Raw genomic sequence first — 27,500 nt, 5'->3', positions numbered from 1 at the left:
TAATCTCTACAGGTGTCCTGAATGGGGGTGAAGCCCCTCTAGACCAAGATTTTAAAAGGACGAGTCGCCATAACAGCTTGCCCTCAGATTTCCCAGACACGTCCAATTTTTGCTCCCATGCTTTCTCTGGGGATCCCACATGCGCTCTTTTACCTTCCATAATGCCCAGATCGATCAGCAGATGAGAAGAAAACAAGGCCAAGATTTTCAGGTACTGTGCGAGTAATTTCTAGTGCAGTCAATGAGTCGTTTTTGCCTCTTGTCTTTATTTCGTTTCCTTCTTCATAGGCGACTTCCCCTCCTTGGCTCAGCTTCTCACTCCCCAATTTTGGTTCAATGCCGTGATTAATTCCCCTTGTGATGCTAGTAATGATATTAAACATCCCCCAGTTAATCAAGCAACATTCTATGCACCCTTGAGTGAGCTTTAATATGAAATGCTAAGAGCAAGTAATGTGTAATGTTTTCCCACGTGTCCCTTGCCTTAGCATTGATGCTAGAAGATGACAAGTTTAGGAAGGAGCACATAGTACTGGTGCACATTTGTGGGATAAATATGAAATGGAAATCATCCGTTGATGATAAATTGCTGATTAATAATAGTAACAAAGTAGATGGAGATGAAGATCAAACCAATATAAAAAATAAAAGCCATTGTTTTAGAAAACTACGGCAATTTCCTCTCTTAAAAGAAAAACTTTACTGCTGTCACATGTATCAAGATACATACAATCTATACACTGCTTCATACATTGCCTCTTATTTGTCATACAAAAGAAAAAAAAAAAAAAAAAATTTCAGAAAACAGATCTTGATTTGAGATCACCCTCGCTCTGAGGAAACTGGAATGACAACAGTTGAAATTCCCAATAATAACATCAGGAAGTCTCCCATCTACAGTACGTTGTAAATCGCAGCTTGACAGGAGACTTGATGTCCTAACTTCAGCATTTTTTCAGGTTCTGCAACCTAGCCTCGCAAGGATGAGGTGCAGGATCAACGCTTGAAGGGAGAGGAAGCGTGGGTGGACACACTCATATATTATTTAGGGCCAAGGGTCAGGCGCTGAGGAGGAGAATGCCACTCACTGGTCAATGAGCGTCATAATGCTAGTGGACAAAAACGGTTGGTATGCAGTGCGACTGTTGAAAATAAATGAATCAACATATTCAATAAAAGATAATAATGCCAAAGAAAGTATGTTTATACAATAAATGGAAGCCAGGAAGTTGGAAAATGGAAGCTCAGTGTTGCATGCAAGACGGGGAAGCTGTCGGTACTTGACACATGGTAGAGGCAATCTATAAGGATGACGGTAGAATAATGGGAGGAGAGTTGACTCTTATTTCCTGACAGCTCTGCAGATATAGTAAAATTCATAATGGTGTATGAAGGTAAAATTATTTATGTACGAAAGATTTATTAAATCGGATAAATTTTAAATCTGTCTCCTTTATGTAAATGGCGTATATATGGTTGAAATGAAAAACTATGTAGGTAACATGGAGTAAAATGGCTGAAAATATGAACACAGAATGACGAATAAAGCTTGATTCCACTGACTTTAAGTGGGTTGGTTGAGTCGTCAAGATGATGCGGTAACGATTCTGTTATGCGATGAGTTTCATAGGCACGTCAAGGGTGACAAGAGGAAAGAGACAGCAGACACTACTCGGACGATGGATAGGGAAGTAACAGTAAATAGAACTTAAATAGTGTAATCCGGTATAGGAATTGGCATATAAAATTTAAGCCATAGACCAAGCGCTGAGACCTATGAGAGCATTCAGAGCTGAGAGTGAAAATGAGAATAAAAAATTGTTCAAGTTGTAACAGGAGGACAACCTCGCAGTTGCACTACTAAACAACTGTTAGGAGAGAGTGAAAAGTAAGATGGAAGAAAGAAAATATGAATGGGGGTACAGTAAAAGGAATGAAAGGGCCCGATAGGACGCTGCAAAGATCTTAGCTTAAGTAATTCCTACAGTGCACCGCACTGCGTGAAGTGTAATGTGTGTAGATTGGAGTGTAGCCATTCCTTATATTTAACTGACTTGAAAATAATGTCTCAAACACCAAACCACGATATGGATTTATAATCAGACAATATGAATAAATTCAACATAAAAAAATATCGCAAATAATGACAAATCCAGTTTGATTACATTTTCATTACACAGAAACCTTACTAATTTCCCATCATTCCATTCTCTTTTTGGTAAGGTAAATTAGACAGTAATCGTTTTAAATTACGAAAAGCAATGGTCTAACAGCTAATTACCCCATGCTGGAAAATCGAAAAACTAAAAGAATTGTTTTCAACGAAAGCCCTATGCACTTGGGAGAGGGGGAGAGGGTGGTAAGAGGTGTATGAAGTAGTATATCTTAGAAAAATCAATATGATGTTGACTGACGATGCTACGTAGGTTTGGATTGCAGTGGCAAAGAAACTGAAAGTAAACTGCGGGAGCATTTTTTCCACAGGTAGATAGTCACTGGTTCAGCAATAATTTGGTTGGAAGAGGCAACGACACCTGTCTTTTTATTTTCTAATCCAATACTACAGAAATTTGGAGGATAAACTATTTGGTAAACCAGTCAATCGACAAAAGCATTTACTGGCAAATCTTACACGTGCCATATATGAAATTACACTTAGTGTGTTCAATTTGCATTAAACTTTCACTGTGAAATGAAGGCATTTCATCGTCATTGAAATGTTTTGCTCTAAGGCTCTGCTTAGCAATAACTGTCTTACACAATCACATTGCACTTGGGATATTTTAGAAAAGCAAATATAAAATTTCCACAAATAGTCTTTCTGTTTCAAATCAAGGTTGCATTATAATTCATATTTTTCCCGCTTATTCAGTAAATAACATAATAAACTAGTAAAGAATCATCAGTGATCACGGACACAAGATGTTCTCTGTAACGATTAAACTGTTGGATTCTTGCAAGCGGCATTTATCACACATGATAATTGATTATAACCTCCTCCTATGCGTTTCCATAAAAGGCCCCGACAAAGTAAAACGCGACAAAACCATGTAGCAGTTAGCAATAGCAAGCAGCTGTTTTTCCTGACTGATATGAACAATGGTTTGACGCAGCGACTGACTCGAAAAGTAATGTTTTGATGCCGTTAACGATACTTTTAGCTGAACTCTCACGTACGAAGTAGCGAACGGAAAAATAAACATAAACAAACATGCACAAACAGTTACTCTAAGCAAGGTTACAACTACGAATGACCTAAAAGCCTCTGACCTGACCGTGCTGGAGCTGACCTCGACTGGTGTCCCCACATGGCGCAGAATCTCTGCCGGAGACTCTTCAAGCGCTTGCGAACAGGCGCAGTCGACAATGTATACAAGACAGGATTAACAGCTGCGTTCAGAGGGAGGACGAAGACGGCTATCCATGAGAATACCTGCGGAAGGGTTGAGAATAGAGGGATTCCTATTTGGGAAATTTCGTCCTTTTAGAACATAACACCATCCAAGCAACTATAATCGTATACTAGCGAAATGACACCCACACTATATATATATATATATATATATATATATATATATATATATATATATATATATATATATATATATATATATATAGTATATATATATATATATATATATATATACAGAAACGCATCGCCACTTCTGTGTAGGTGCAACAACAAAAGTCGAAGAGGCAACCGCGTTGGGGATGACCGTAAAAACAAACAAAAGAGTATAAACATATATATTAGTCCTAGATAACGCCCCCCGAACTTTATTGGGGGTCACCATCGAGGAAAGACCCATCAGAGAGTAATGAACACGTTCAGACTTTGCATCGTTCAGCACAAACCCAGAGATCCTTGGGTAGTTACGAAGAAGGGAGACATTGAATCAAACCTCCTTACGGTGTAATGTCCGTACGTGTCTCGACCTTCTATTCAAATCAACGTCATTGTGAATGGTATATAAAATTCTCAAGCTCGTTGTCCTGCTATTCAGTAGGTACTATTAAGGTCAATATTCTGTAGAACTACTATAGTAGATTCACATCAACTATGCATATGATGTCTAGGCCAGTCCCTTACGACTCTCCTGATTGGCTGTTGATGAGCCAATCACAGGATTGCAAACTCTCAGTCTCTCTCGCTCCTGAGGTATACTTTAAAAAAACGTATCCCTCAGGAGCGGTGGAACATGCATCCTGCCTATGTGAACTCTCGAGAGAGACTGAGAGTTTCCAGCCCTGTCATTGGCTTATCAAAAGCCAATCAGGAGCGTCGTAAGGGACTGGCCTAGACATCAAATGTACGGCTGATGTGAACCTGCTATAGTATGTCTACCAACCCCATGTCCAAGGACCATTGGTGATTATTTGACTGGTTATTTTTGAAGAGAGCAAAGAAATTTTGAACCTATGAACCGAACACATTTATCCTTCATACCAGTCACAATCAAAATTCCGAACGATCACCTGTCCCTCAGAGTAAACTTATCAAATAGAAAAGTAAAAAAAAATAATTGATTTTAAACAAAATATTGTATAATTACAATACCTTCAACTACTACATTTTTAACCATTATGATCTTTATGTTTTCCACAGACGTTTAAATAATTAATTCGGCCATCAAAGAACGCACTAGCGACTAACGTAAAGCTTCCTCTTTTTTTGTCCAGTGCTACGCACTTTAGAAGTAGAGTATGGAGCCCTTATTCATACCTTGGGAGGCACAGCTGCACCACAGAGAGAGGCGATTCCCAGGAAGATGATCGGGAGCCAGCAAGCAGCGTCGGTTGCTACAATGAGAGTCATCCTAGTGGCCATGCCGCTCTCACTAGGGCGTGCCTCAGGACCACTGCCCACGGCTGTTCGCGTTTCACGAGCAACAGCGTACATGAGGGCGTAACTCACTGCGATCACACTAAAGCTCAGCAAGTTTAATACTGTTGAAAGAAAATACAACAATTATAATAGAAATATCCCATCGAACTGAAACGGTTCAGTTAGTAATCCGTCTAATGAATGCAGCGTGCAGATTAATTTCCATGCCCGCATTTTCTGAGACCTATTGCCAATGCAATTTTTAATTTCACATGCAAACACATACTTATAATGCATTCAATCGTTTTTGTTCTGTCATTCTCAGCAAAAGTAAAGTAAAATAAAGTACTGTGCATTTGTTCGAATCTTACCAACTATTTTCATGATGGATGGTCTTTTTATGTTTAGTTACTTTTTAATTTGAAAAAATGATGAGATGAAAGATATTTTGTACAAAGAACAACCAGTAAACTGACTTTCCTCTTAAAACGCAACAAAAAGCCAAACTTATCTGACGTTTTATGACTGAGATTTCTTCGATGAATAAATGCCAAGGAAATGGACAAGGGCGGCAAATCCCTGAAGGTTGGTCATGAGAGAGAAGTTTGTTTCAATGCCGACTCTTTGATGCTTAAGCCATTTGCTACAACTGCCAACTTGTCAAGTGAAAAAGTTAAAAGATTTTTATAAATTATATTCGTAAATGTTGCAAGAGCAATTTTCCGTGAGATATGCTTCTGCCCTTTATTCATCTCTGCAAGAAGGAAGCGATACACACGTACGGGGAGGCGGGTATTACGAATCTCAGTGACTGATGTAAAAAAAAAGTTCTTGCTTGCTTGCTGTAATTCACTGTGGCAGAATACTCAGATAGCGACATTTTCCCTGAAGTTTAATGGCCCTGAACTGGCTCGGTAACTATTTAACTTTTTAAAAGGGACTTATTCTTTGCTGTTGTAAGCAAAAATGATTTAATAATCAAAAGGGAGTTTTTCGGTGTCTCGTGAGACAACCTAATCACAAAGACCGATAGACTGTTTTGAGGCGTTCTCGTATCTTTATAAATACGTGAAATTTCCCGTTGAAGCCACGACCACTTCATGCAAACGGTTTGATTGGCAAGAAAAATAGGGCTTGTTTTGACAGATATGATGTGGAAAGCACAACAATACTTCAAAATACATGAGAAAGACCTCTATCATACATCTAGTTTACACAAGGCATTCCAAACAGCGCATAAAGTGTCACAGCTGTATTTTATTGGGTATCAGAACATCGAAAACTCAGCAGCTAGGTCATTCTTTTCTATACCCAGATATACACTGTTATAAACAAAACTTGTAAAGATACACTTACAATAAAGATACAAAAATATATTCCAAGACATTGGAAATCCTCACCAAGGAAAATGAAGACTGCATACTCCCACCCATTTGGCTTCTCATTGGTGATGTGCAGAGCGAGGCAGACTCCGGACCTCCCGTAGAAGTTCTTGAAATAGTCGAGGTATGTCAGTGGAAGGGCGGCTAACAGGGTCACCAGCACCCACACTCCGCCCATCACCTGTTTCGTGACACCTCCGCCCAGGCGACGGACACCGAAGGGGAACTTGATGACCATCAGTCGATCCACAGTTATAACTGTCAATAGATATTCGTAATACATAAGCACCATTCTAGTAAAGCTATTGCTATATGAGTGTGTGTCAGAACGAATATATATATATATATATATATATATATATATATATATATGTTATATATATATATAATATATATATATCATATTATAAAAATATATAATAAATTATATATATATATTTATAAGCTATATATATAGTTTATATATATATGATAATATATATTATATAATATAATATATCTATATAATATATATATATAATATAAATATATATATATATATATATGTAAATATATATATACATATATAAACTATATATATAGTGTATATATATACGATATATATTATATTAACTTGATATATAAGTTAGACTAATATAATAAATAATATAATATATATCATATATATATGTCTATATAGTTATATATATATAAGATAAAGATATTATATATATATATATATATATATGATATCTATATATATCTATTTGTTTTTCTTCAATTCGGATCATTTCCATTACGCTTGATTTACAAACTTAAGCAACGTTGGTCAACCACGAACATCTGATCATCTATATACGGATGCCAAAGACTTGCAAACCCCACGGAGTGTGGGGAGGGCAGGAATTAGAAGCTAGCAACCTCAACGGGTGAATACATTCCATCCGCCAGTTGCTGAAAAACCAGTAATTCTTGAAATGTTATCATGAACTAGCAAACATCTGAGTATTTCTAATGACTTTTGATAACTTCAGACACAACACTATTATCATTACTGATCCTTTGAAGAAGAAGAAGAAGAAGAAGAAGAAGAAGAAGAAGAATAAGAAGAAGAAGAAGAAAAAGAAAAACCTTCGGGGAGGTCAGCCCTGCTACCGATAGGATTATCCTTCTTTATGTCTTTGAGATACAAGTAAGATTATGTTTCGACTACTGGACAAATTGAATTTTTACCAGTTCCATGGGCCACTGAACTTGAAGTAACATTAAATGGACTGGATTGTAAAAAAAAACGAGATGTATCAGATATTCTTGCCCTTATGCAAGGGTGCTCCAGAGATATAAGTAGCAATTTCATCCATTTCACCGGTGATCCAAGTTATGAAAGCCATAACATGGCAATAATAATACCCCAAAAAGCAATAACAGACTACATACCTACTCAAAGCTGTTCGGCAGCCATCCAAAATACCCTATCACGTACGTTTTCTTTCCTGAATACTAGGAAACAATTATCAAAGCACCCTAAATATACTCTGTGATTGCGTTTTATCTCACAAACCGTGGTAACAATAACAGAAGCGATGAAAAACATGGATCAAGAAACTAACTTGAATCAGTTTCAAAATGAAATCAAATCAATACCTTGGTAGGCAGAGGTAATAACTAAAAGCATAGAGGTATAATATTACTGACAGTACTGTATCCTAAATGCATATATGATAAGGGACAAATCAACAAATAGGCTACTATAAAGAATACTAATAAAACCATGTTGAAGTGATTGCAATTCTTCGTAACACACGATCAATGGTCGGAATGGTTTCCTTATACCATCCATTCGTCCAATCAAGGCTTTTTACATAACAGACTTTGGAAAGATAACTGAAAATCAGATTTTCGTGAAACTAAAATGTACAAGGCAAAATTCATTATTCTATAAAAATGGGGTTTTGCAGGTTTCGTGGATAGATAAAGACAATGCTGGGAAAATGGCACCGCGCCTCGGAAAAAGAGATTGTTTGTTGCTTAAAGTAGACATTTCTTAAAACAAAAAATTCCTCCATTATAGCACAAGCAAAAGAATAAAAACCAGCAAATAAAAATGAGTTCTGTGAATTATTATTATTTTTCATGGTAGTAGACTACGCTGGTATTCAGGTTGACAGAATTACGGGTATATATTGAAAGCAGACCACGGCCGTTATGTTACAGAATGAAACATAATTCAGGCACTAGTTTAGATATATATCAGTCGCTCGCTGTCGTTTATGGGAGATATAGCATATTTTTTTTAGTTAGCAAATTTGGAATTTGTACACTGAAAAGTTTCGGAAAACCGGAGTTTGTAAAAGGGAGGGAGAGAGAGAGAGAGAGAGAGAGAGAGAGAGAGAGAGAGAGAGAGAGAGAGAGAGAGAGAAACCACTCAATGCTAATACTTAATCTATATATCGTGAAAAACAAGAAGTCTCACTAATACAAGAAAAAGGGGGTCCAAACAACATAAATTTTGTTTGAATCAAAACGTCTTGATATCCATCCTTATATTCGGATATTGCATATCCTCTTACGTGGTTTGTTTGTTTGTTTGTTTGTTTGTATGGTGTTTTTACGGTGCGTGGAACTGGTGGTTATTCAGCAAAAGGACCAACGGCTTTACGTGACTTCCGAACCACGTCCAGAGTGAATTTCTATCACCAGAAATACACATCTCTCACACCTCAATGGAATGACCGAGAATCGAAATCGCTGCCACCGAGGTGGTACGCCAACACCATACCGACCACACCACTGAGGCGCAGCCTCGTGCTTGGTGAGAAACGTGGGATAGCCAAGGGCCAGTCATGTCACTTAACTCTAACCACAGAATAGCATACAAATTGAGATAAGGAACCTCTATGATCATACGTATGCCTTAACGAAACTTAGGCATTAGGATTATAATCAACATCATTTGAATGTCGTCAGCGAACACGCTACGAGGTAACCGTTGCTGTTACAGAAAATATCAAGATTACGACACTCGAAGAAAACAGCAGGAATCTCAGCGGACGGCGGCAACTTTTCCGTTTCTAACGAAGCCAATAGGACGCAAAATAGCTTAGCAAAAACCGGTAGTCGGGACCTGAAAATGCTTCTTGAAACTTTAATTTTCCAGAAAAATATATTTCATTTCATGGAGAAGCGTAAAAAGTCCCCTGAGAACTATTCCTTTGCTCAGCCACCTCACTCCAGTGTGGTACAATGTACCACCAAACTCTGAATTTATTTTAAATTAAACTGACGGTGATTCAAACCATGACGTCTAATGAAATTGATACGACGACTGTATGCATCTTCAAATTGAAGGTCCATAGAGCCTGTTGATGAATAATGCAATGAAACTTCAGAGAGGGTGTGGCATCAGCACTAACAACTTCAGTGCAGATTTTTTGATCAACCTTCTTTGCTTCCCACCATGTTTTCTGCTCCGTCTGTGGTTACACTTTTTAGCCTGACCCAACTTAAATTAAGGATTTTTACTGCCCGAGATAGATACTTCTAAAACTAGGCTTTCTGATGTTGTAGTATCTTTCCTACTACGTAGAATAGAATACAAAATTTAGACCAAACCCAAGCGCTGGGACCTACGAGGGCATTCAGCACTGAAAGTGAAAGTGACAGGAAAACTTTTGATAGGTGAAACCGGCGAAAATCCTCTTACAAGAGGATGGAAAGTAAAATGGGAGGAAGAAAATATGAACGGGGTTACAGTAAAGGGATGAAGGGGGTTGCAGTTAAGGGCTAAAGGAACGCTACAAAAACCTTAAGTAATGCCACCAGTACACCGCATGAGGTGTACTGAAGGCACTACCTACTTACAGGATTCATGCTTCGTAGGGCACACAACTCTTGCCCAGTCTGAAAGTTGTTGTCAACACTTCTGATAAAGATCAGAAGTTTTGCTGTATCCAGAACATCATTGGATAAAGAAAAGTACGGGAAACTGAGTACTACTTTCTCCACTCACAGCTTCCAATCGCCTTGTCGACTCTTGAAGCAGAAAAACTTAAATTGTGAAAAAGTGACAACTTTTTCGAGGCGTAATTCTTTAACCGTTTGTACCGCGGTGCACCCTTACAAATTCTCCATTATCGAGTGTCTTCGCTTTTCACATATATACTTGGCGACGACTAGCTGGCACGCACGCACGATTCGGTTTCGCTGGTTTAGCTTTTAACGAACGTTTGCTGTGCTGATACTGATTTTTTCAAAGCTGTTATCTTGTTTGAGCGCACATCACATTGAATTGAAAAAATATTTCTTATGCTGTGTTTCATAACGCGTTTTGACATGAGGGGGGGAAATGTCTATATTACAAAAACTCCAACAAAATATATATAAATAAATAGATAAAATATATACGGAGTTGAAACTGTATATTCTCGTTACAAAATAATACCACTTGACGAAATACTGCGGTCACTTTTGACCACACCATAGGGAAATTACGAACTAACATCATGTAAAGTCTCAATACAAAATATTATTCCACTTGAAGAAATGCTTTGCTCATTTTCTTTCGTAATAATTCTTTTTATTAAATTCATCCAAAACCGATTATACCGTGTTCAACAATTTTCGTCATCTACATATCACTCTTAATTTTGTTTATCTAACTCTACGTCGTCACAGGCATTAATTTTGTTACAAAATAATAGCTAATCTTTCTTTAGTTTGGTTACTACAGAAAAAGCGAGAGAAAAACAAAACGAGAACGCACCAAACCCTAAATCAGAAAGCGAAACTCACCAGAAAGGACAACAAAACACTCTTTGATAGAAATTCAACACTGAAGTTGAATCACGGTAGGCGGTAAGAGTTAACATTAAATATGCATGTTCAAATCACGTTCGGCTCGGTTCTAAGCAGTGTTATTGCATAAGTTTTTCGTCTTATGAATTGCAAAATGAAAATTTTCAGTTATTATTATCATTACTTTAGAAAGTGGTTCTGAATCACATAAAACTTGGCGCAAATATTTGAAATGTAGCAAAATACCCTGTCATGCAGTTAGCTACGCGCACTCTGTTGGACAACAAAATAATAATTCTTATATTGTTCAGAGGGCCAAACTGAACATTCTTAAGGGCTGCGGGTTGGGGATTCTTGCTCTAGGACACAGTGTGAAAGCGCGATGACCTGTCTATTGCCTAGGTCGCTCATGACTAACCTTTTAAATACTATAAATTACGTTAAGGGTCCAGAACAGCATTGCGAAATTTCAAGCTTATAAGTCAAATTTAAAATACAGATTTGGCAATGGGAATACGTTAGCGCTCTAAGACCAACTTACTATAATTATAATGCAAGTTGGTTTAGAAGAAGCTGGGTGGCCATTTGTCAGCACGGGGTCTTGCCCAACCAACAGACAAACATCCGAGCTGATGGAATGGAAAAGATGAGTTTGAAAAAATCGACCTCGATCAGGAGGAGGACCAAATACACAGAATGCGGCGAGATTCAATTCTCAGCAGAAGCACATTGAGAGATGAGGCTGACAACGGATATCCATACGAGGAAAAGAGCTTTGAGAGGAGTAAACTCCTTAAAAGCTGTTAAGGGAAAAAGTTGCTCCCTTTGCAGCAGCACACGTAAGTTACATGAAAATCTAGAGGATTTACAAAGGACGATTAGATGACATACAAGGATGAATTGAGAATACTACAAAAAAACCTAAGTGCACAGCTTAAGTAAGGTCAAGAAATGCAATTCGACAACAGAAAGAAATGCAGTTGTTTAACGACCAATGTCAATGTTATCAATAAAATATTTGTATTAACTTCCGATAATATTTAAGATGTAATAACCATAAAACAACAGACAATGTGTGAGAGAGAGAGAGAGAGAGAGAGAGAGAGAGAGAGAGAGAGAACACTGATGGCATCCGTTCGATCAGCTCATCAGCGCACTCAAACGAAATGGGCTACGGATACAGACGGGTAATAACAGGTAACCACCTGAAAATATTTTGATCCTCAATATATGATTAATATCGCTATAGCGTAGAAGTTAGTTTTCTTTTTTTTTTGTCTTTTGTTCCCATGAAACAAGACTAGTCGTTATACGTTGGTTTAATGACACTGGAATTTCGACAATGATTAATGTGCCACTTTATATTAAAACATAATGTAAATTACAGACACACACACACACACACACACACACACACACACACACACATATATATTATATATATATATATAATATATATATATATATATATATATATATATATAAAGATTATCAATATTAATTATTATTATTATATAATATATAAAATTAATACTATATATATTTTTAATAGAGGAAGGAGAGAGACGAGAGAGAGAGAGAGAGAGAGAGAGAGAGAGAGAAATTTTCACAATGGGCAGCTATCAAAAGAAGAAATAATGACAAGTTGGTTCCAACACGATTGTATTTGAAAAGGCACCTGGTAAACAAAGGGAACAATAATTTGAGCCATGTTGCCTTTTACAAAAGCAAATCCTTTGATTCCTTTCCCTCTCTTTATCATCTCTGAAATATTCTGTATATGGGTGTGTGTGTGTGTGTGTGTGTGTGTGTGTGTGTGTGTATGTGTGTTCAGGAGAAGGGTTAGGGGTGAAGGGAAGAATCACGTCCAGGTCCGTAAAAAGTAAAATCCAAATCCGACTATTGAAATTCTAACAGTTTGGATTGTCGGCTTTTACGGTACGACACTAGGGGACATCTATTCCATGGACAATAACAACCCAGTTTTAATTAATTCTTGCTGCTTATTTATGCAAAGAGCCATTAATTCTTCATTCTCAGAACTCTTCAGTTGATCCCCTTTTTATCTTTTCGATAATGTGACTCCCTCCCTGGCTGCACCTGGGAGTTCCCTTAAAATCCCTTCATAAACTATCTGTTTTCTTTCATTCTCATTTACAATAATTCTCATTTACAATAATTATTTATACGTAAGCATTTATTACAGAATAGAATTTTAATGGCTTTGGCACTCACGATTTTATCATTCGTTGGCTGTCTCTTCTTGACCCTTTAAGCTACCTTATTTTTCTAATTAAAAGCTCCATAGTCTTTCCTTTTCACTGAGATTTGCATCTGCAGAAGCACTCCAGGTTTTTCATTGTCCATATCTAATGCTATACTTTACTCAGCTTTTAGGATTTCCTTATTCTCCTATTCAATCAATGGTAAATAAGGAATCACATATCCAGTTACCAACACTTAATAAGGCATTGCTAAGTACGTTATACCGATAATATTTATACGTGATGTAAATTTGGGTATGGTTAGTACATGTATCTACCTGGGTGACTTAAAAGGCCACTTGGCCACCTCTTAGGTATATAGGGATATTGGGCTAGCCACCTACCCTCGAACCTAAGCTAGGAGACCAGGATACTAGATTTACTCTATTATCTCCTGAGGAACGTCGGTATAAGAATATGGCAGAATAGTGTGAAAGTTACTCAATGACCAGGGACCAAAATCAGTAGAATAACAAAGCACTAAGCTTTCTTGTTAAGAATGAGCGTGGATGTGGTACAGAACATAAGGCATGTATGATAGTTGATCTGTCTAATGAGACAAAGCTGGATGTTTTGAAAATTATTGAAGCAAAGGTGAAAGGGTAATGTGAGCAAGAATGGGAGGGAGAAGGAGTGTAAGAACTTGGATACTAGAAGAATCGAGATGGGTGAAAGAGTTAGTTTGAAGATAGTATGGTAAGACGGAGTTTTGTAAAAAAGAAAAAAAAACTTGAAATGTGAATGTAAGTGGCCTAGGAGAGCCTGATGGGGACATTTTCTTTTTGGAAAATACGAACCTGTGCCTGACTGTGTTTGGAGAATATAAAAGGGTTGTTGTACTAAGTTATCTAAATGCTTGAGTAGGTCACAGAAAAAGAGATGGCGGCATCAGAGTGTATGGAGCTCTGGAGTGTCTTGTGGAAATGATTTTAGAAAGTGCCTTTACTATTGGAAATCACGGTTTCCACAAAAGTATATTCATCAACATGCTTGAGAAAAGGAATTGGTGAGGAAAGAGTTTATAAAACAGCGTGTTACTAAACATTAAATGAACACAAATTGGATGGCTGTAAGCGAAGAGTGGCGAGACTAATGCATTTCTGAATAAGATAAATACAGGTTTAAATTGGAGAAGAAAAAATGAAAATGGACGAAATAAGAAGTAGGAAAGCTGATGAGTAGTATAAAATATATGATGGTGCCACAAGGACATTGAAGAGCATATGTAAGTACAGAGGGTAGGAGTAGTAGTGTCTTCAGTAAATTAAAAGTTCAGTAAAGGAAACGAGGTAGATTACTCGAGGTATAAGATGAGCAAGAACTTAGGGAGAATAAGCTGTTCTATAAGGAAGGTGTTGTAGAGAGATATGTAAGTGAACACATGGATCTCGGAATAAACGATACAAAATAAGAGATGCTGTCTGAAGTGAATGTAGTTATGTATCTCCCATTCCATGCATACATTGTAAGAGGCTCAAAATTTCTACACAAAAATGCCAAGAAAAAGAAGACTTAGCCACGCTAACGCAAAAACAGACCATTTTTGCATATTTGGCTTCAGTACACTATGTGCATATATTATCTAAATAGCACAATCTTTGCCCTTCAGTACAATATGCGCCTGTCTTTAAGTGTTAATTAAATACCCGTACACAACAAAAATGAATGTGTTACAGTATCCAGAAAAACAGCCATAATCAATGTGTGGCCAGTGTCTCTTTCAGTAAATTACAAATTGTTGTATATAGCTTCGGAGAACTTCACATGATTCTTTTAAGTTTACCTAAGAAAATGAGATAGGTTGATTGGCCTTCATATCGGTTGGAAACCTGCATCTAGATACCACATGTTTATTGTGATTATTTCTATGTACATTTCCTATTCTACTTTCATAAAATATACAGGCACTTAATGATATAAACTATGAGATATAACTGACCATATAGTTATTTCAGCCACTTCACTTGAACATACATCTTACTGACAAAAGATAAACATCAGACAACTGCCTTAAACATGCGTAAGATGTGCTCTATATTGGAGGTGATAACTTCTTTTCAATTATATTCTTGCACATTTTTTTTCTTTTTGGGGGGGGGAGATTTTTTTTTTATTATGACCCTACCTGTAAGTGTGAAGACAGAGAGTTCGGAGGAAAATGTACTGATGAATCCGGCCACCTGACAAAGAGAGGACGACCTCCAAGCCTCCTCGTAAGCTGCATACACGCCGCGGTACTGCAGGTCAACCACGGCAACGATCAGCAAATACACACCCATCATCAGATCGCCCAAGCCAAGGTTCACAATCAGGAAAGAGTGCATCTGTAAATGGGAATTAAAGATTCACGAATTTCCTTCTGGGTCCTATGAAGTCAGGAAATCTCTGCTGATTAAGTGACCTCAACAACAGAGCAATCTAACTATTGGCTTTGGATACCAAATGGATGTAAATGATTATATAAGCAATTCTGTTTAACGTGTACAGATAAATATATTCATAAAAATGCTAAAACAAAAGGACTTAAATAAGTCCGACATAGGTTACACGTTATATTCAGGAGAATCAACGTTGCACTGGCATGGTGTAAAATTGGATATCTATTTCAGTGCAATGTCGATCAAAGCACATAGATACAGAGAAATAACATCGTGATTTCTATCAAACATTTTTGGTAAAAAAAATCCTGACAAACACACACACACACACACACACACACACACACACACACACACACACACTTATATATATATATATATATATATATATATATATTATATATCTATATATATATATATGTGTGTGTGTGTGTGTATGTGTATACGTGTATAGATATATATATATATATATATATATATATATATATATTATATATATCATATATAGATCTATATAATCTATATTATATATATATATTATATATATATTATATAATATATCTATTAATTATATATATTATATATATATAAATATAGATATATCTATATAGATAGATATATACTATATATATATCTATGATGATATATTCTATATATATATCTATATATGTATATATATGAATGTGATCCCACCTTATTCCCACTGGAATAGATGCTCCTCCAGAAAATGACAAAGGAATTGCCAAAGAGAGCGATTAAACCCAGAATCCAGATGCAGACCCGAAGGACGATATTGGACATGAGGTCCTCACAGGATGAAAACTGATCTGCTTCCGGCAGGCAGGTCTCGACTTGCTTCACTAAACAGCACCAGCGCCATTCGTCAGTAGCTCTGGAAAGGGTATATAATCTGGTCAGGAATTAACCTAATGAAATTTCTCTTTGATATTTAAACATTCTTTAAATAAATGAAGACAAGCAGAGAAAAAGAAAGATAGCGTCCCTTGATATAATTCATAGCTCTCTCTGTTTCCTTTCTTGCAAGACCCACAATGACATCGTTTGTTTCCTTCATATTATTTCTAGCCCTTTATCTTCATTTCTTTCTTTCTTTCTTTTGAATGTTTCTCTCTTCCTTCGGGTTTCTTTATAATAAAGCCAGTGCTTCTGTTTCTAATCCCCTCTTCTTTTCCGCTGAGTTACCATCTCTAATTATCTCTTTACTTTCCCCTTCCGGTTTAACATTTTCCTTATTTTACACAATAAACTGACAGATAGTTCATCTGCTGGTTCGTTTTTCCTTTATGCAAGGCTTCACAAAACGATGTCGTACTTTTCTGCGTAACTCGTCTTCTTCGTCTTTCGACTTTATTAATCCCACCTTACAGCAAGGTTGGTCGCTCGAGTTAACTTTTTCCATTTATTTCGATTCCTCGCATCTTCTTCCCCCAGTCCCGCCTCACCCATATCCGTCCTCACCACATCCATCTATCTGATACGCTGACGGCGCCCCGACACTCCTCCTCCCCATCACTGGCATGTTCTACCTCCTCCTTTCTCATTACATGACCCTAGCATCTCAGAAGGGCTTCGTTAGCCTTCTTTACATTACATATCCACACATTCTTCTTATACCTTGACTCTCCCTCCTTTCCAGAAGTGATATTCCAGCAATCCATCTCACCATCTTCATCTCAGTCTTTCCAACAGTTCCTCGTCTTTCCTCTTAAGTGCTCAAGTTTCTGCCCCACCTAACAGTACAGGCATGATAACTGTCTTATATACCTTCATTTTGAGCTTTAATGACATTTTTTTTGTCTAAAACAACGTACTTTTCTGTGTAACTAATGGAATGCTAGTAAGAGGAAGGGTGCCAAAAAACTCGCCACTGTTAAACTGAATTGTGGCACTTTGCCTTAAGGAAAAACTTAAGGAAAATAAATCTTCAATATATCACCTATCAATATACAAAACTTGTGAGAGCATGATATGAACTCATATATCCACTACTTAACAATACTATAAATGACGCTCATACATTAAGCACGAAGATGTCGAAGTCAATCGTTCAACATTAAGATGAAGAAAGTGTCCAAGAATTTGGCCAAGACTGCTGCATACGGACGAGCTGGAATCTTGTCTAGAAAAATGCTAACTATGAGGTTAGTTATCTAGCTACATGAAATCAGAGACCCAGTAAAATTCGGGACCAGAGCACACCAACAGTACATTACCCAAGCGGCAATTACATCATACTATCTGGATACTTCAGCAATGTTACGATACACAAGTAACAAAATTTTCAGGAAATCTTCATCGGTCAAGTTGATGCCAGACAGTATAAAGAAGGTGATATCCTCGCAGTCCCTAAATGAATTATACTGCACCGATCTAAACTCTTCCACTTTCCGAATGAAACAAGAAATCTGTATTTTCACATAATCATCCTTTCTGAGGTGTCACGAAGTTATACTGATCGGTATCGGAGACCTTTCATTCTTCTTACTACACGATTGGGATGCCTACCTGGCCGAATTATTCACGTAAATGTTAGTAAGTTCTGAAAGGTTGCAAAGCTGCATTGCAATGTATGTGGCATTAATCAACTGGTTTTTAAGTAAGTTAACATTTATTTGTTGACCCTTTACTTTTCCTTTTTTTTATTTGATATACTCTGGTCTGCTACGTTTTTATCCTTTTTATATATAGCTTTGATTGATTCCTCCATTTAATCTGACTACGATAGCAGAAATAGGATTCTGATAGTAGGAAATGAGTTGAATTAAATCAATAAATAAAATTAAAGTACTGAATTCCACTTGAGCATTCAAACAATCTGTTTATCAGTACAATATCCACCTTCTGAAGAAATCAGCTTTCCATAACAACCTAAATATTCCACGCAATTTGCAAACTGCATCTGCCTCGAGAAACCGGGAGATCTTAGCTTCCTGACCTCAGCACAAGTAGAAGGAGAGGCTCTGAAGCACTCAAGACAGGTGCTTTGGACCAGCAACTGCTACGTAGCCAAGTGGACCAAACAGCCATTGCAGAACAACTGCAGTTGTACAGCCATTAAGAATTGTTGGTAAAGGATAATTTCCTATTTCCTACATATAATTACTTCCGACCAAGCTATTCCTCTTGATTCAGCCAAGTCTCCTGTATTTACTTCCTTTGGCTTGGGAAGTTATGTCCAGATACAAAAGGAATCTCTCAGGATACTCCTTGACAAGTTGTCTGCCCTTGCATTTCCTTGAACACAAGCGTGAAAGCCGTATGCAACACAATGTACGTCCTTGCCACAAAACCATTTCCAAATATACACTCCAAGATTTCTACTACCAATGAATACTTGATATAAACATTTATTTCGCTAAGGGTTCGAATGCCGCTTGTGAGTCGCTAAAATGATAGAGGTTCTCGGAAGGTTGTTTGCTCCATAAGAAATGGAAAAATGTGTTTAATTGTGATAATTAATACTAAAATCCAAGACTCAACTCATGTCACCCAATGACATTCCGAAATGGAAACTTTGTTTGCTTATGTTAAATGATTGCCGAGGGAATAGTCTAAACAATTTTCTGATATCAACCGTGCAAACTGGAATACAAAATCATTAATATATACATTTCTATTTCAAGATATCAGGGTGTTGAAAATTTATCATTAATACCCAGCAAAGGCTAAAAACAGTCCAAAAAGAATGTTTGCATTAATTTCCGATGCATCGTTATCAGCCGAGTTCTTCATAAAACAAAAAGGAATAACGTTGGAAATTGGCCAAGCAATAATGAACAATCAAAACATTCGGTTATTTCCTATCTGTTCAAGGGAGAACCTTAAACACACTGAATTAGCAGAGAATTTCTAACGAGGACGAGGAAAGACTGCGTACAGCGGAATGAGGTTGCAAAGTCCTATTTCTATTCTTTTTTAAAAAGAGGAAAAGATAATCCCGGTTTTTGTCTCTGAGTTTGATGCTTAACAGGAGAGTCTGGATAATGCAAGATTCGGTTTGCAATCCCAACATGCATCGCTACATAGGCTCCTGGAAGTACTAAACGACCACTCTTGTTAAATTACATTTCATGGAATATCCATCTAAGGTCAATCGCTACCTGGAATGGACTCCCATCGATACGTTACACTAAACATTCACCTCACACCCAGCTTAAAATTTTTGATGTGCGGGATATACTATCTATAGATCTTTTCTATACAACCCAGGACGTTCATATGATAAGACTACTTACATGGGAGTGTTTTGTGATGGATGCAAAGAGTGACAATAAAAACCTTTCAAAAGTTACAGTGGTACAAAGATAAAAAAAAGAATGGTAATAAGTCGGGAATACTGGAGAATGAAGTGTTTCTAATAAGTGAATTAACGTGGCAAAGCACACATCACTGCCTTAATTCAAAAATAGCCAATATAAAATCAGCAAGAATACACCGGGAGGAAGTCAGCAAATTCATCTCACGTTCATGAAAACTAAGTCGTCAGAGCATTGAGATAACGGCTGCCAGTCGGTTTTAAATGATTATACTTACTAAGGAACTTCATTTGGAAGCTGCAGTAAGACAGTGAAAAAAAAAATCGCAGTAAAGAAGAAACAGTTTAGAAACAAAGATGGCCACGGGGCTAATGACATTTTACTCCTCTCTTCAATGGCGCCATGGAATGCAAATGACATTCATAAACAAAGGAAAATTGGAAGGGTTGGATGTTGTTAGTACAATTACACAATAAAATGTGAAGGAGCTTTAAATGAGAGAGAGAGAGAGAGAGAGAGAGAGAGAGAGAGAGAGAGAGAGAGAGAGAGAGAGAGAGAGAGAGAAATTTCAAAGAAAGTAATTACAGGAATAATAAGGAGCAAACTTCGGGTATGCAAGTTTCAGCGTGTGTTAGTGCATATGAGAGAGAGAGAGAGAGAGAGAGATTTACGTACTATTCATATCTATGGACAGAAAAATACTCACAAGTGAGCCAGTCGTGGAAGCCCACTAAACGTCCGTCCACTCAATATTGCCAGCTCATTATTCGTAAGATCCCTGCGTAAGAAAATCATTGATTGAACATGACAGATAACCAACTCCGACATTCAATTTAGAGACTGACACAAAATATGTATACATTAACTCATATTTTTTTCTCATCAAAAGGACCCACTATCGTGTATTTTAGTTATTAACTCAAAAACTCCCCCTCGGACTCGGCTTCCAATTAAATTGCTCTAACTCTTCCATAAACCATTTGGTTCCGGATTAAAAGTAAACCCCTCACTCTTTCAATCACGGGTTTCGTTTCGTTTTGTGCTCTGATTTTTAAAGTAATGTTACTGATGTCATTCCTACAAGCACACACATTTGCGGTAAGTATGAGAGTAGTAGAATACGATCATACGTTCTTGAATTGGCTCCGGACATACTTACAGTTTTTGTAAATTCTTTAGGCCTGTGAACGCGGCTTCATCGAGGGACACCAGGTAGTTGTCTGGGAGATACCTGAAAAAAATAGTCACGGTTCACCATAACTATTCTATAACATTTTTATCAATAATGTACTAGTTGGTGGTTGATATGAAGAGGCCATAAGACTACGCAAAGGTCTGTCAAAACGTGATGCCAATAAGCCACATCCCACCAAAGCTATACTACACAAGTTTATCAGTAGTGTACGAATGGAGTGATTAATATGCAAGGGCCAGTTACAGCATGGAGTTCAATACAAAAGAAAAATTAATGTTACAATTAATTTTTGATAAAGAAACAAATCAGGACAAGAAGTTGGTGGAATGGAATGAGTTCTCACTTATTACCTTAATAGTTTTGAATTAAGAAAACCACTTTACAAGGAAGACTGTGAGTGACCATGTCGTTTTTTTTTTATTTCATCCTTACGTATATTTCTGTCCTTGGCATTCTGTACTTCTGCCACGCTCTTACTGCACCATGCCAACAAATCATAACGAGCCTTAAGACCTTATCAACATGAGCAAGGAAATAAAAGCAAGCCAAAAACAAGAAATAAAATCAACACACAAACAAACAAAAAGACAAAAACGCAAAATCCTTGTAAGTGCATAATTTAAATGCCTGAGACAAAGTGAACGACTATGAGTTTGAGTATAACAAGGCGTGATGCGACCTCCAACTTACTCGGGATCCGTGCAAGATTTTCCCCTCACACATAAATTGTAAACATTAACCTGAAGTGGTCTTCGTAATTAACACTCACACTTAGTACTAATTACATTAACAACAAGAATCAAATAAAAAGGTCATAAATTAAACACGTTCACATATTCTCAGTTATAAGTGGAAACAAAATACTCGAACAGAAAATAGCCTAAATTCCGTACACCAAATAAAGTAAAACGTGCTAAAATCTACAGTCGAATAGAGCCTTGTTTCACCAACGACAATCAAAATAAATACCCTATATGTTATTAGCAATATTTTTTCTGTACTGGTTAGCATATACATTAAATATTTTACGTTTTAATTCTAATAAATAAATAAAAAATATCCTATCCTAAAATTCCTGTATCTTTAACTCAATGCGAAACATCTTTTTCAGACACATTTTAGGATCTTCCAGAGATCTTTCTTACCGCCCTCCCCCCAACAACATTAACAACAAAACGTAGTTTGTAGGCTTACTCCCCATGTAAGCATAAATGACCAGAATGAGGCAGAGGAAAGATGCACAGGAAAAAATCCGGCCTTGTATCAGGGTAAGACTCAGAAAAAGAGAACAGGAAATATACAGATACCAAAAAACATGGCACGACAGAGTGGAAGATACCTGGAAAATGAAACTGCAAGACATGCAGTATGCTACATTTCAGCAGAAGAAGAATAAAAGCTAATGTGACAGGTAACGTTTGCAAGAAATAGCACAGTTAATGTTGCCTGAACTTCCCATGCCTCACTCGTAGTATGATAAATTTCCCTGTCGAAGTGTGAGTTAGGGAGGGGGTTCTGGAGAGCTCATAGGCCTACCAGCTGTGACATCAGCAGCCAATGCCTGGCTCTCCCGGCCTTAGCTTGGGTGGAGAAAGGGGCTCAGGTGCTGATCATGATTATTTTTATTCACTCTCAAGTACATTGTACGCCGGTGCATTGGCTTCTTCCTTGGTTCTGCCGTTTATGAGCACCTTTTAAACATGAGAATGAAAGTCAATAACCAACAAGAAAGTAACAGGTAAGACAGACAGGGGAGTCATTTCATTTTTCCTTGGGGGGCAGGGGAAAAGTCTTAGAGAAATAGTACGCAAAAGTTTATTTGAGGCCCCCACTCCTGAAAAGGGGGGATGGTTGGCGAGCGAAGCGAGCATAACCAGCTGGGTGTCCTGGAGACCGGTGTAAGGCCCCCCGAGAATTTGTTTAGAAATATCAACAAAATAGCAGCAATTTGAAGCCACTTGTAAAGGAAGTTTGAAAAAATTTTATTCCTTAAAAATTGTTGTAGATCAAATTTTGAGATAATAAATGAAGATGAAAAGGTAGTGGAAATTTCTAAACAAATCAAGTTATAATCTATTGTATTGGTCCTTGAATATCTGCAATTTAACATGTTGCATTAAATATAACTCACGACCTACAGTTGAGTGAGTTAAAAAGTCTTTTTAACTTGGATGAGATCTTTTGGATCCGCTTTGGTCTGCCTACTTGATTGGAGTCTTTCAAGTTTGCATCAATCTCATATGCAGCAAAAAAAAAAAAAAAAAAAACTTTAGCCTTGTCAAAGATATTAGAGAAACATTCATCTGTTCTCAAGACCTGTAGTTCTTTAATAGTTGACTGTGTGAGAGAGGAAGCTTCAAATAGCAATAATTCTTTTGCTTGTAGCTGGTCTGACAAGCTATTGGTAACTTTGAAGACTTGTTCTGCAACATGAAGGCTCATTGCAAACTTGAAAGACAGCAATTGCTTGTGGAGTCCACTTGCTACAGCTGCAGAATCAGAGCTCTCTCTCTTCAACTTTGTGAAGCACTGCTAACAAACTTCCATAACGAAGCTTAACCTTTGCAACTGAACGATAATGGTAAGACCATCTTGTTATAGCAGGTCTTTCTGTCAAAACTTGCAGGTCTTCTGCTTTCTGTGCCTCAATGAAAAGTTGGTACCTTGTATTGCTGTTAATTATAAATGTGAAACTATTATATGTTATGTCTTATTTATATTGTTCCGAACATGTTAAAAATAACTAATCTAAATGAATCCCTCTCTACACTTGAACCTTATTTATACTTTTCCGACACTTTGTTTGGTGAAGTGACCTTATTATGATTATATATATATGTATACAATACATATATATTTATATATATATATTATATATATATATGTATGTATATATACTAGTATATATATATATCTATCTATAACTATCTATATATATGTACATAATTAATTATTATATATATCTCTATATATAATATATATATATATTCCATACTAAGGTCACATATTATGATTATAATCATAATATATATAATATATATATATATATATATATATATATAGATATATATATATCTATATATACTCTATATCTATATCTATATATCTATATATGTATTATATATATATATATATATATATATATATATATATATATATATATATAATCTATATATATATATATATATATAATACTATATATCTATATAGTATATAGATATATATATATATATATATATTTATATATATATATATATATATATATATATATATATATACGAGTGTAAAACCTGTACAATCAGAATGAAGTCTATACCAGAATGTCACAGACAAACGAAAATCAGAGGCAGAATGTAATGCAAACAAAGCACGACAGAGGTTGAAAAACATAAACCTCCCACAGGCCAAGACAAATCATATTAAATTATAGCAAATCACCTGCAAGAAAGCAAGTTTCATTTGAAACTAAACCCCGAGAGCATGAAAACCACATAAACAACAGGCACGGAAAGAGTGCAAGTCCAAGTCTGGTCATTTGAGATAATGTCGAAAATTTTAAGCCATGAACCAAACTACGTCCTACTTAATTTGAAACGGGATGAGGTACGATATTACCAACACTGAAACTGTTGGTTGCACTGAATGTTTTAACTCAGTTCAGAAAGTACAATTTACTTGTGTCAATTTCGTGGAGTGAATTTTTGCAGCAATGAATTCTTTAGGGAATAATTTTTAGTGGTTAGATTTATTATTTTTTTTAAATCCGAAGATTTAAACAAAATTTTGCTTGATGTGCGTCGTCCTCCAATCTACGGAATTTTACTCTTGAGATTTCAATTTGTATAAGGGATTCCGTCCCGTTGCTGAAGGCGACGTTTTAAGAAAAGGAATATTTAACTATTTAACATTTCCTGAAGCCATAAAATCTTATTCTATTTTATTCTTTTTTTTTTCAGCGCTGTTGTATTACAAGATCACCAATCTTATGATAAAAGAACCTATAACAAGCGCAATGAAGAATCAAACAAAGAAGCCATCGATACTCCAAGGATTCCGTAACGGTTTCAGTCACTGCTGCAAACGGGGAGCAGGTACTGTCTGACGAAATGGCCACGTACGGTGCCTTGTTTTTCGTCTTCTGCTCCTGTTTGGTAGCATTCGTTTTTCTTTACTTTTGCACCTCTTTCCTTACTAACCGTGTTCTGTCAGACTCTTCATGCGAGAGAGAAACTGAAGAGAGACCCCCTACCGGCAATAGGCTAGCTTCATATTAATAACATCACAATGTATTTACCCATTATCATTTAGTTTCATGAAACTGATTATGGTGCTCAATGCATTATTGCTTTAACGTGAGCGAAATTATTTCCTTTTCAGACACGCTGCTTTGGGTTCGGTCTATGCTTGAGAAAGGACAGAAAAGTAAAACTGGCGATCATCACTGAAGGGTTTCGTGGAAAATGGGTCAATTTCGAAGTATTTCCTCCACGACGAATTGTAGGAGTTTGTGAGTGGCTTAACATCGACTCGAAAGTAAGAAGCTGTTGTGCACTTAATGCAGAAAAATGTATTTTTTGGCACCATTACTGGAGTAAAATAACTCCTATCACAACATTAGGGAATATCGTGTGGCAAGAATTACAGATGGTTAAACCCACGTCTTACATATTTTTTAAACTCGACGAAACGAGTTGAATTATTATGTTGTCATAATGCAGTAAGGCAAACACATGTATTAACAGAATGCTTAGAATACTACGTTTTCTCTGTGAAACTGACCGTCAAAACGAAAAATAATGCCTGATATGCTGATCATGTGCAGATAACGCTTGAGTAATTATAGTCTCAGGTGTATGAGGATTCGAGAACGTCGGAACTGCACTTTACTAGGTGCTGCGAAGGCACTTGGTAAACTTTCGAAAAATCATTATTTATGCATAAGACAATATCTTTCTTGACAAATCGCTCAAAATATTTTGAGATACATACATCTAATCTTCATATGCAGTCTGATCTGGAGTCCCTGGAAGGCAATAAGCGATTCTATTGTTTGGCTAGGGTTTCTCGACAGATGTCCTGGATATTTTTGAACTGATAAACTGGTAGAATTGAATCTGGATGTAATAACGCATCGTCTTGAATTGAGAGGCTGTGTCATATAAATGCAGATGATGTTGGCCTTCCTATACTCTGTTTTTTTCCATCTGTCCATCCGCCTGTTGTGTTTGCATATGGTAACACTGCGTCCCGGGCTTTGGATAGTTACATTCAGGTTACATTCAACAATAATAACAATATCCTATTTCGAATATTAACGGTGTAATTCGCATACAGTAAATTATTAAAACGCTTTTCTGTTGCAAAAGTACACCCAGATATCCTTTTATTTACCTAAAACTTACACATAGCGTAATTATCTAAAGCCTGGGACGCAGTGTTACCATGAGCGAACACCACAGGCGGATGGACAGATGGAAACAACAGAGTATAGTGAGGAGCACACTCGTAAATAGAACTAAAAACCTCTGGAGTCGTGAGTCTCACAGGAAAGGGATATTTGTCATTTAAATTTCATTTACGCTTTTAAAAAGACAAATCCTGTCTTATTAAAAGCTGGACGAGTTCTTTGAATGGTAATCACTCAAGTTGAGAGATATAATGTGTTTTTGCACTTAAAGATTACAGGAATTCATGGGATGTGTAGGGTATTTTGGACGTAAAAATTACGGGAGTTCATGGGTAGTGTAGGGTATTTTGGACTTGGAAATGACCAGAGTTCATGTGATATTCAGGGTATTTTTCTTATTCAGAACATATTCATCTAATTTCGTTATCCCCTCTTTTGATACTAAAATACATGACTGATTCGGGATATTGCTTGAAATGGAAGGCTACGACTGGGCAAAGTTCATATGAAAACAATCACATTGCGTGCTCTTTTCATAACATCAAATGTGGATGACGTCAGACTTTTTTTTATTTATATTTTTTACAGAAAATGAACGGGATTGTTAATTAATTGCCACGAACTAAAGTTTCCCACCAGGATGTTTTGACGCATTTCCACGAGACAACCTCCATACTTGTTTACTCTCGCTTATTTGAATTTAAAGCACAACCAAATTTTGTAGGTCTTCAAACCAATACAGGCAGAGAAATCAACTTTCCTCTAACCATTGCTTTCAGGGGATGAAAAATTTCTGTTCTGGTGCATTTTAATTACCAGGGATGAAGTTGCTACCCTCATAGCCCTGCTCGACACACAGTTGAAAGTTCGTTAATCGGATTTACCTTCTTAAAATTTGAATTCACGAGTCGCAGGCAGGTACACTAATTAGTAAGGAACAGGATACCTACTCATACATTTAGTGTCCAAACCTGACTTGACCCGAAAATTCTTACGTTT

General features: G+C 36.7%; 1 protein-coding gene across 1 annotated transcript in view; it reads right to left on the bottom strand.

The window, feature by feature from the left end:
* LOC135198425 (G-protein coupled receptor GRL101-like) overlaps positions 1–27,500 on the bottom strand; it is an 86,727-nt gene that overhangs the window by 23,713 nt on the left and 35,514 nt on the right. Inside the window, exons 2-8 of the mRNA XM_064225956.1 lie at positions 21,059–21,130; positions 20,606–20,677; positions 16,316–16,514; positions 15,370–15,568; positions 6,226–6,465; positions 4,724–4,947; positions 3,271–3,433 (exon numbers count right to left, since the gene is read on the bottom strand). Coding sequence (XP_064082026.1) covers positions 3,271–3,433; positions 4,724–4,947; positions 6,226–6,465; positions 15,370–15,568; positions 16,316–16,423 — 934 coding nt within the window. The 5' untranslated portion in view covers positions 16,424–16,514; positions 20,606–20,677; positions 21,059–21,130. The remainder of the gene's footprint in view (positions 1–3,270; positions 3,434–4,723; positions 4,948–6,225; positions 6,466–15,369; positions 15,569–16,315; positions 16,515–20,605; positions 20,678–21,058; positions 21,131–27,500) is intronic.

The sequence above is a fragment of the Macrobrachium nipponense genome, chromosome 22 (assembly GCF_015104395.2).
Source record: "Macrobrachium nipponense isolate FS-2020 chromosome 22, ASM1510439v2, whole genome shotgun sequence".
Classification (NCBI taxonomy): domain Eukaryota; kingdom Metazoa; phylum Arthropoda; class Malacostraca; order Decapoda; family Palaemonidae; genus Macrobrachium; species Macrobrachium nipponense.
This window is presented reverse-complemented; position numbering and strand designations above follow the sequence as displayed.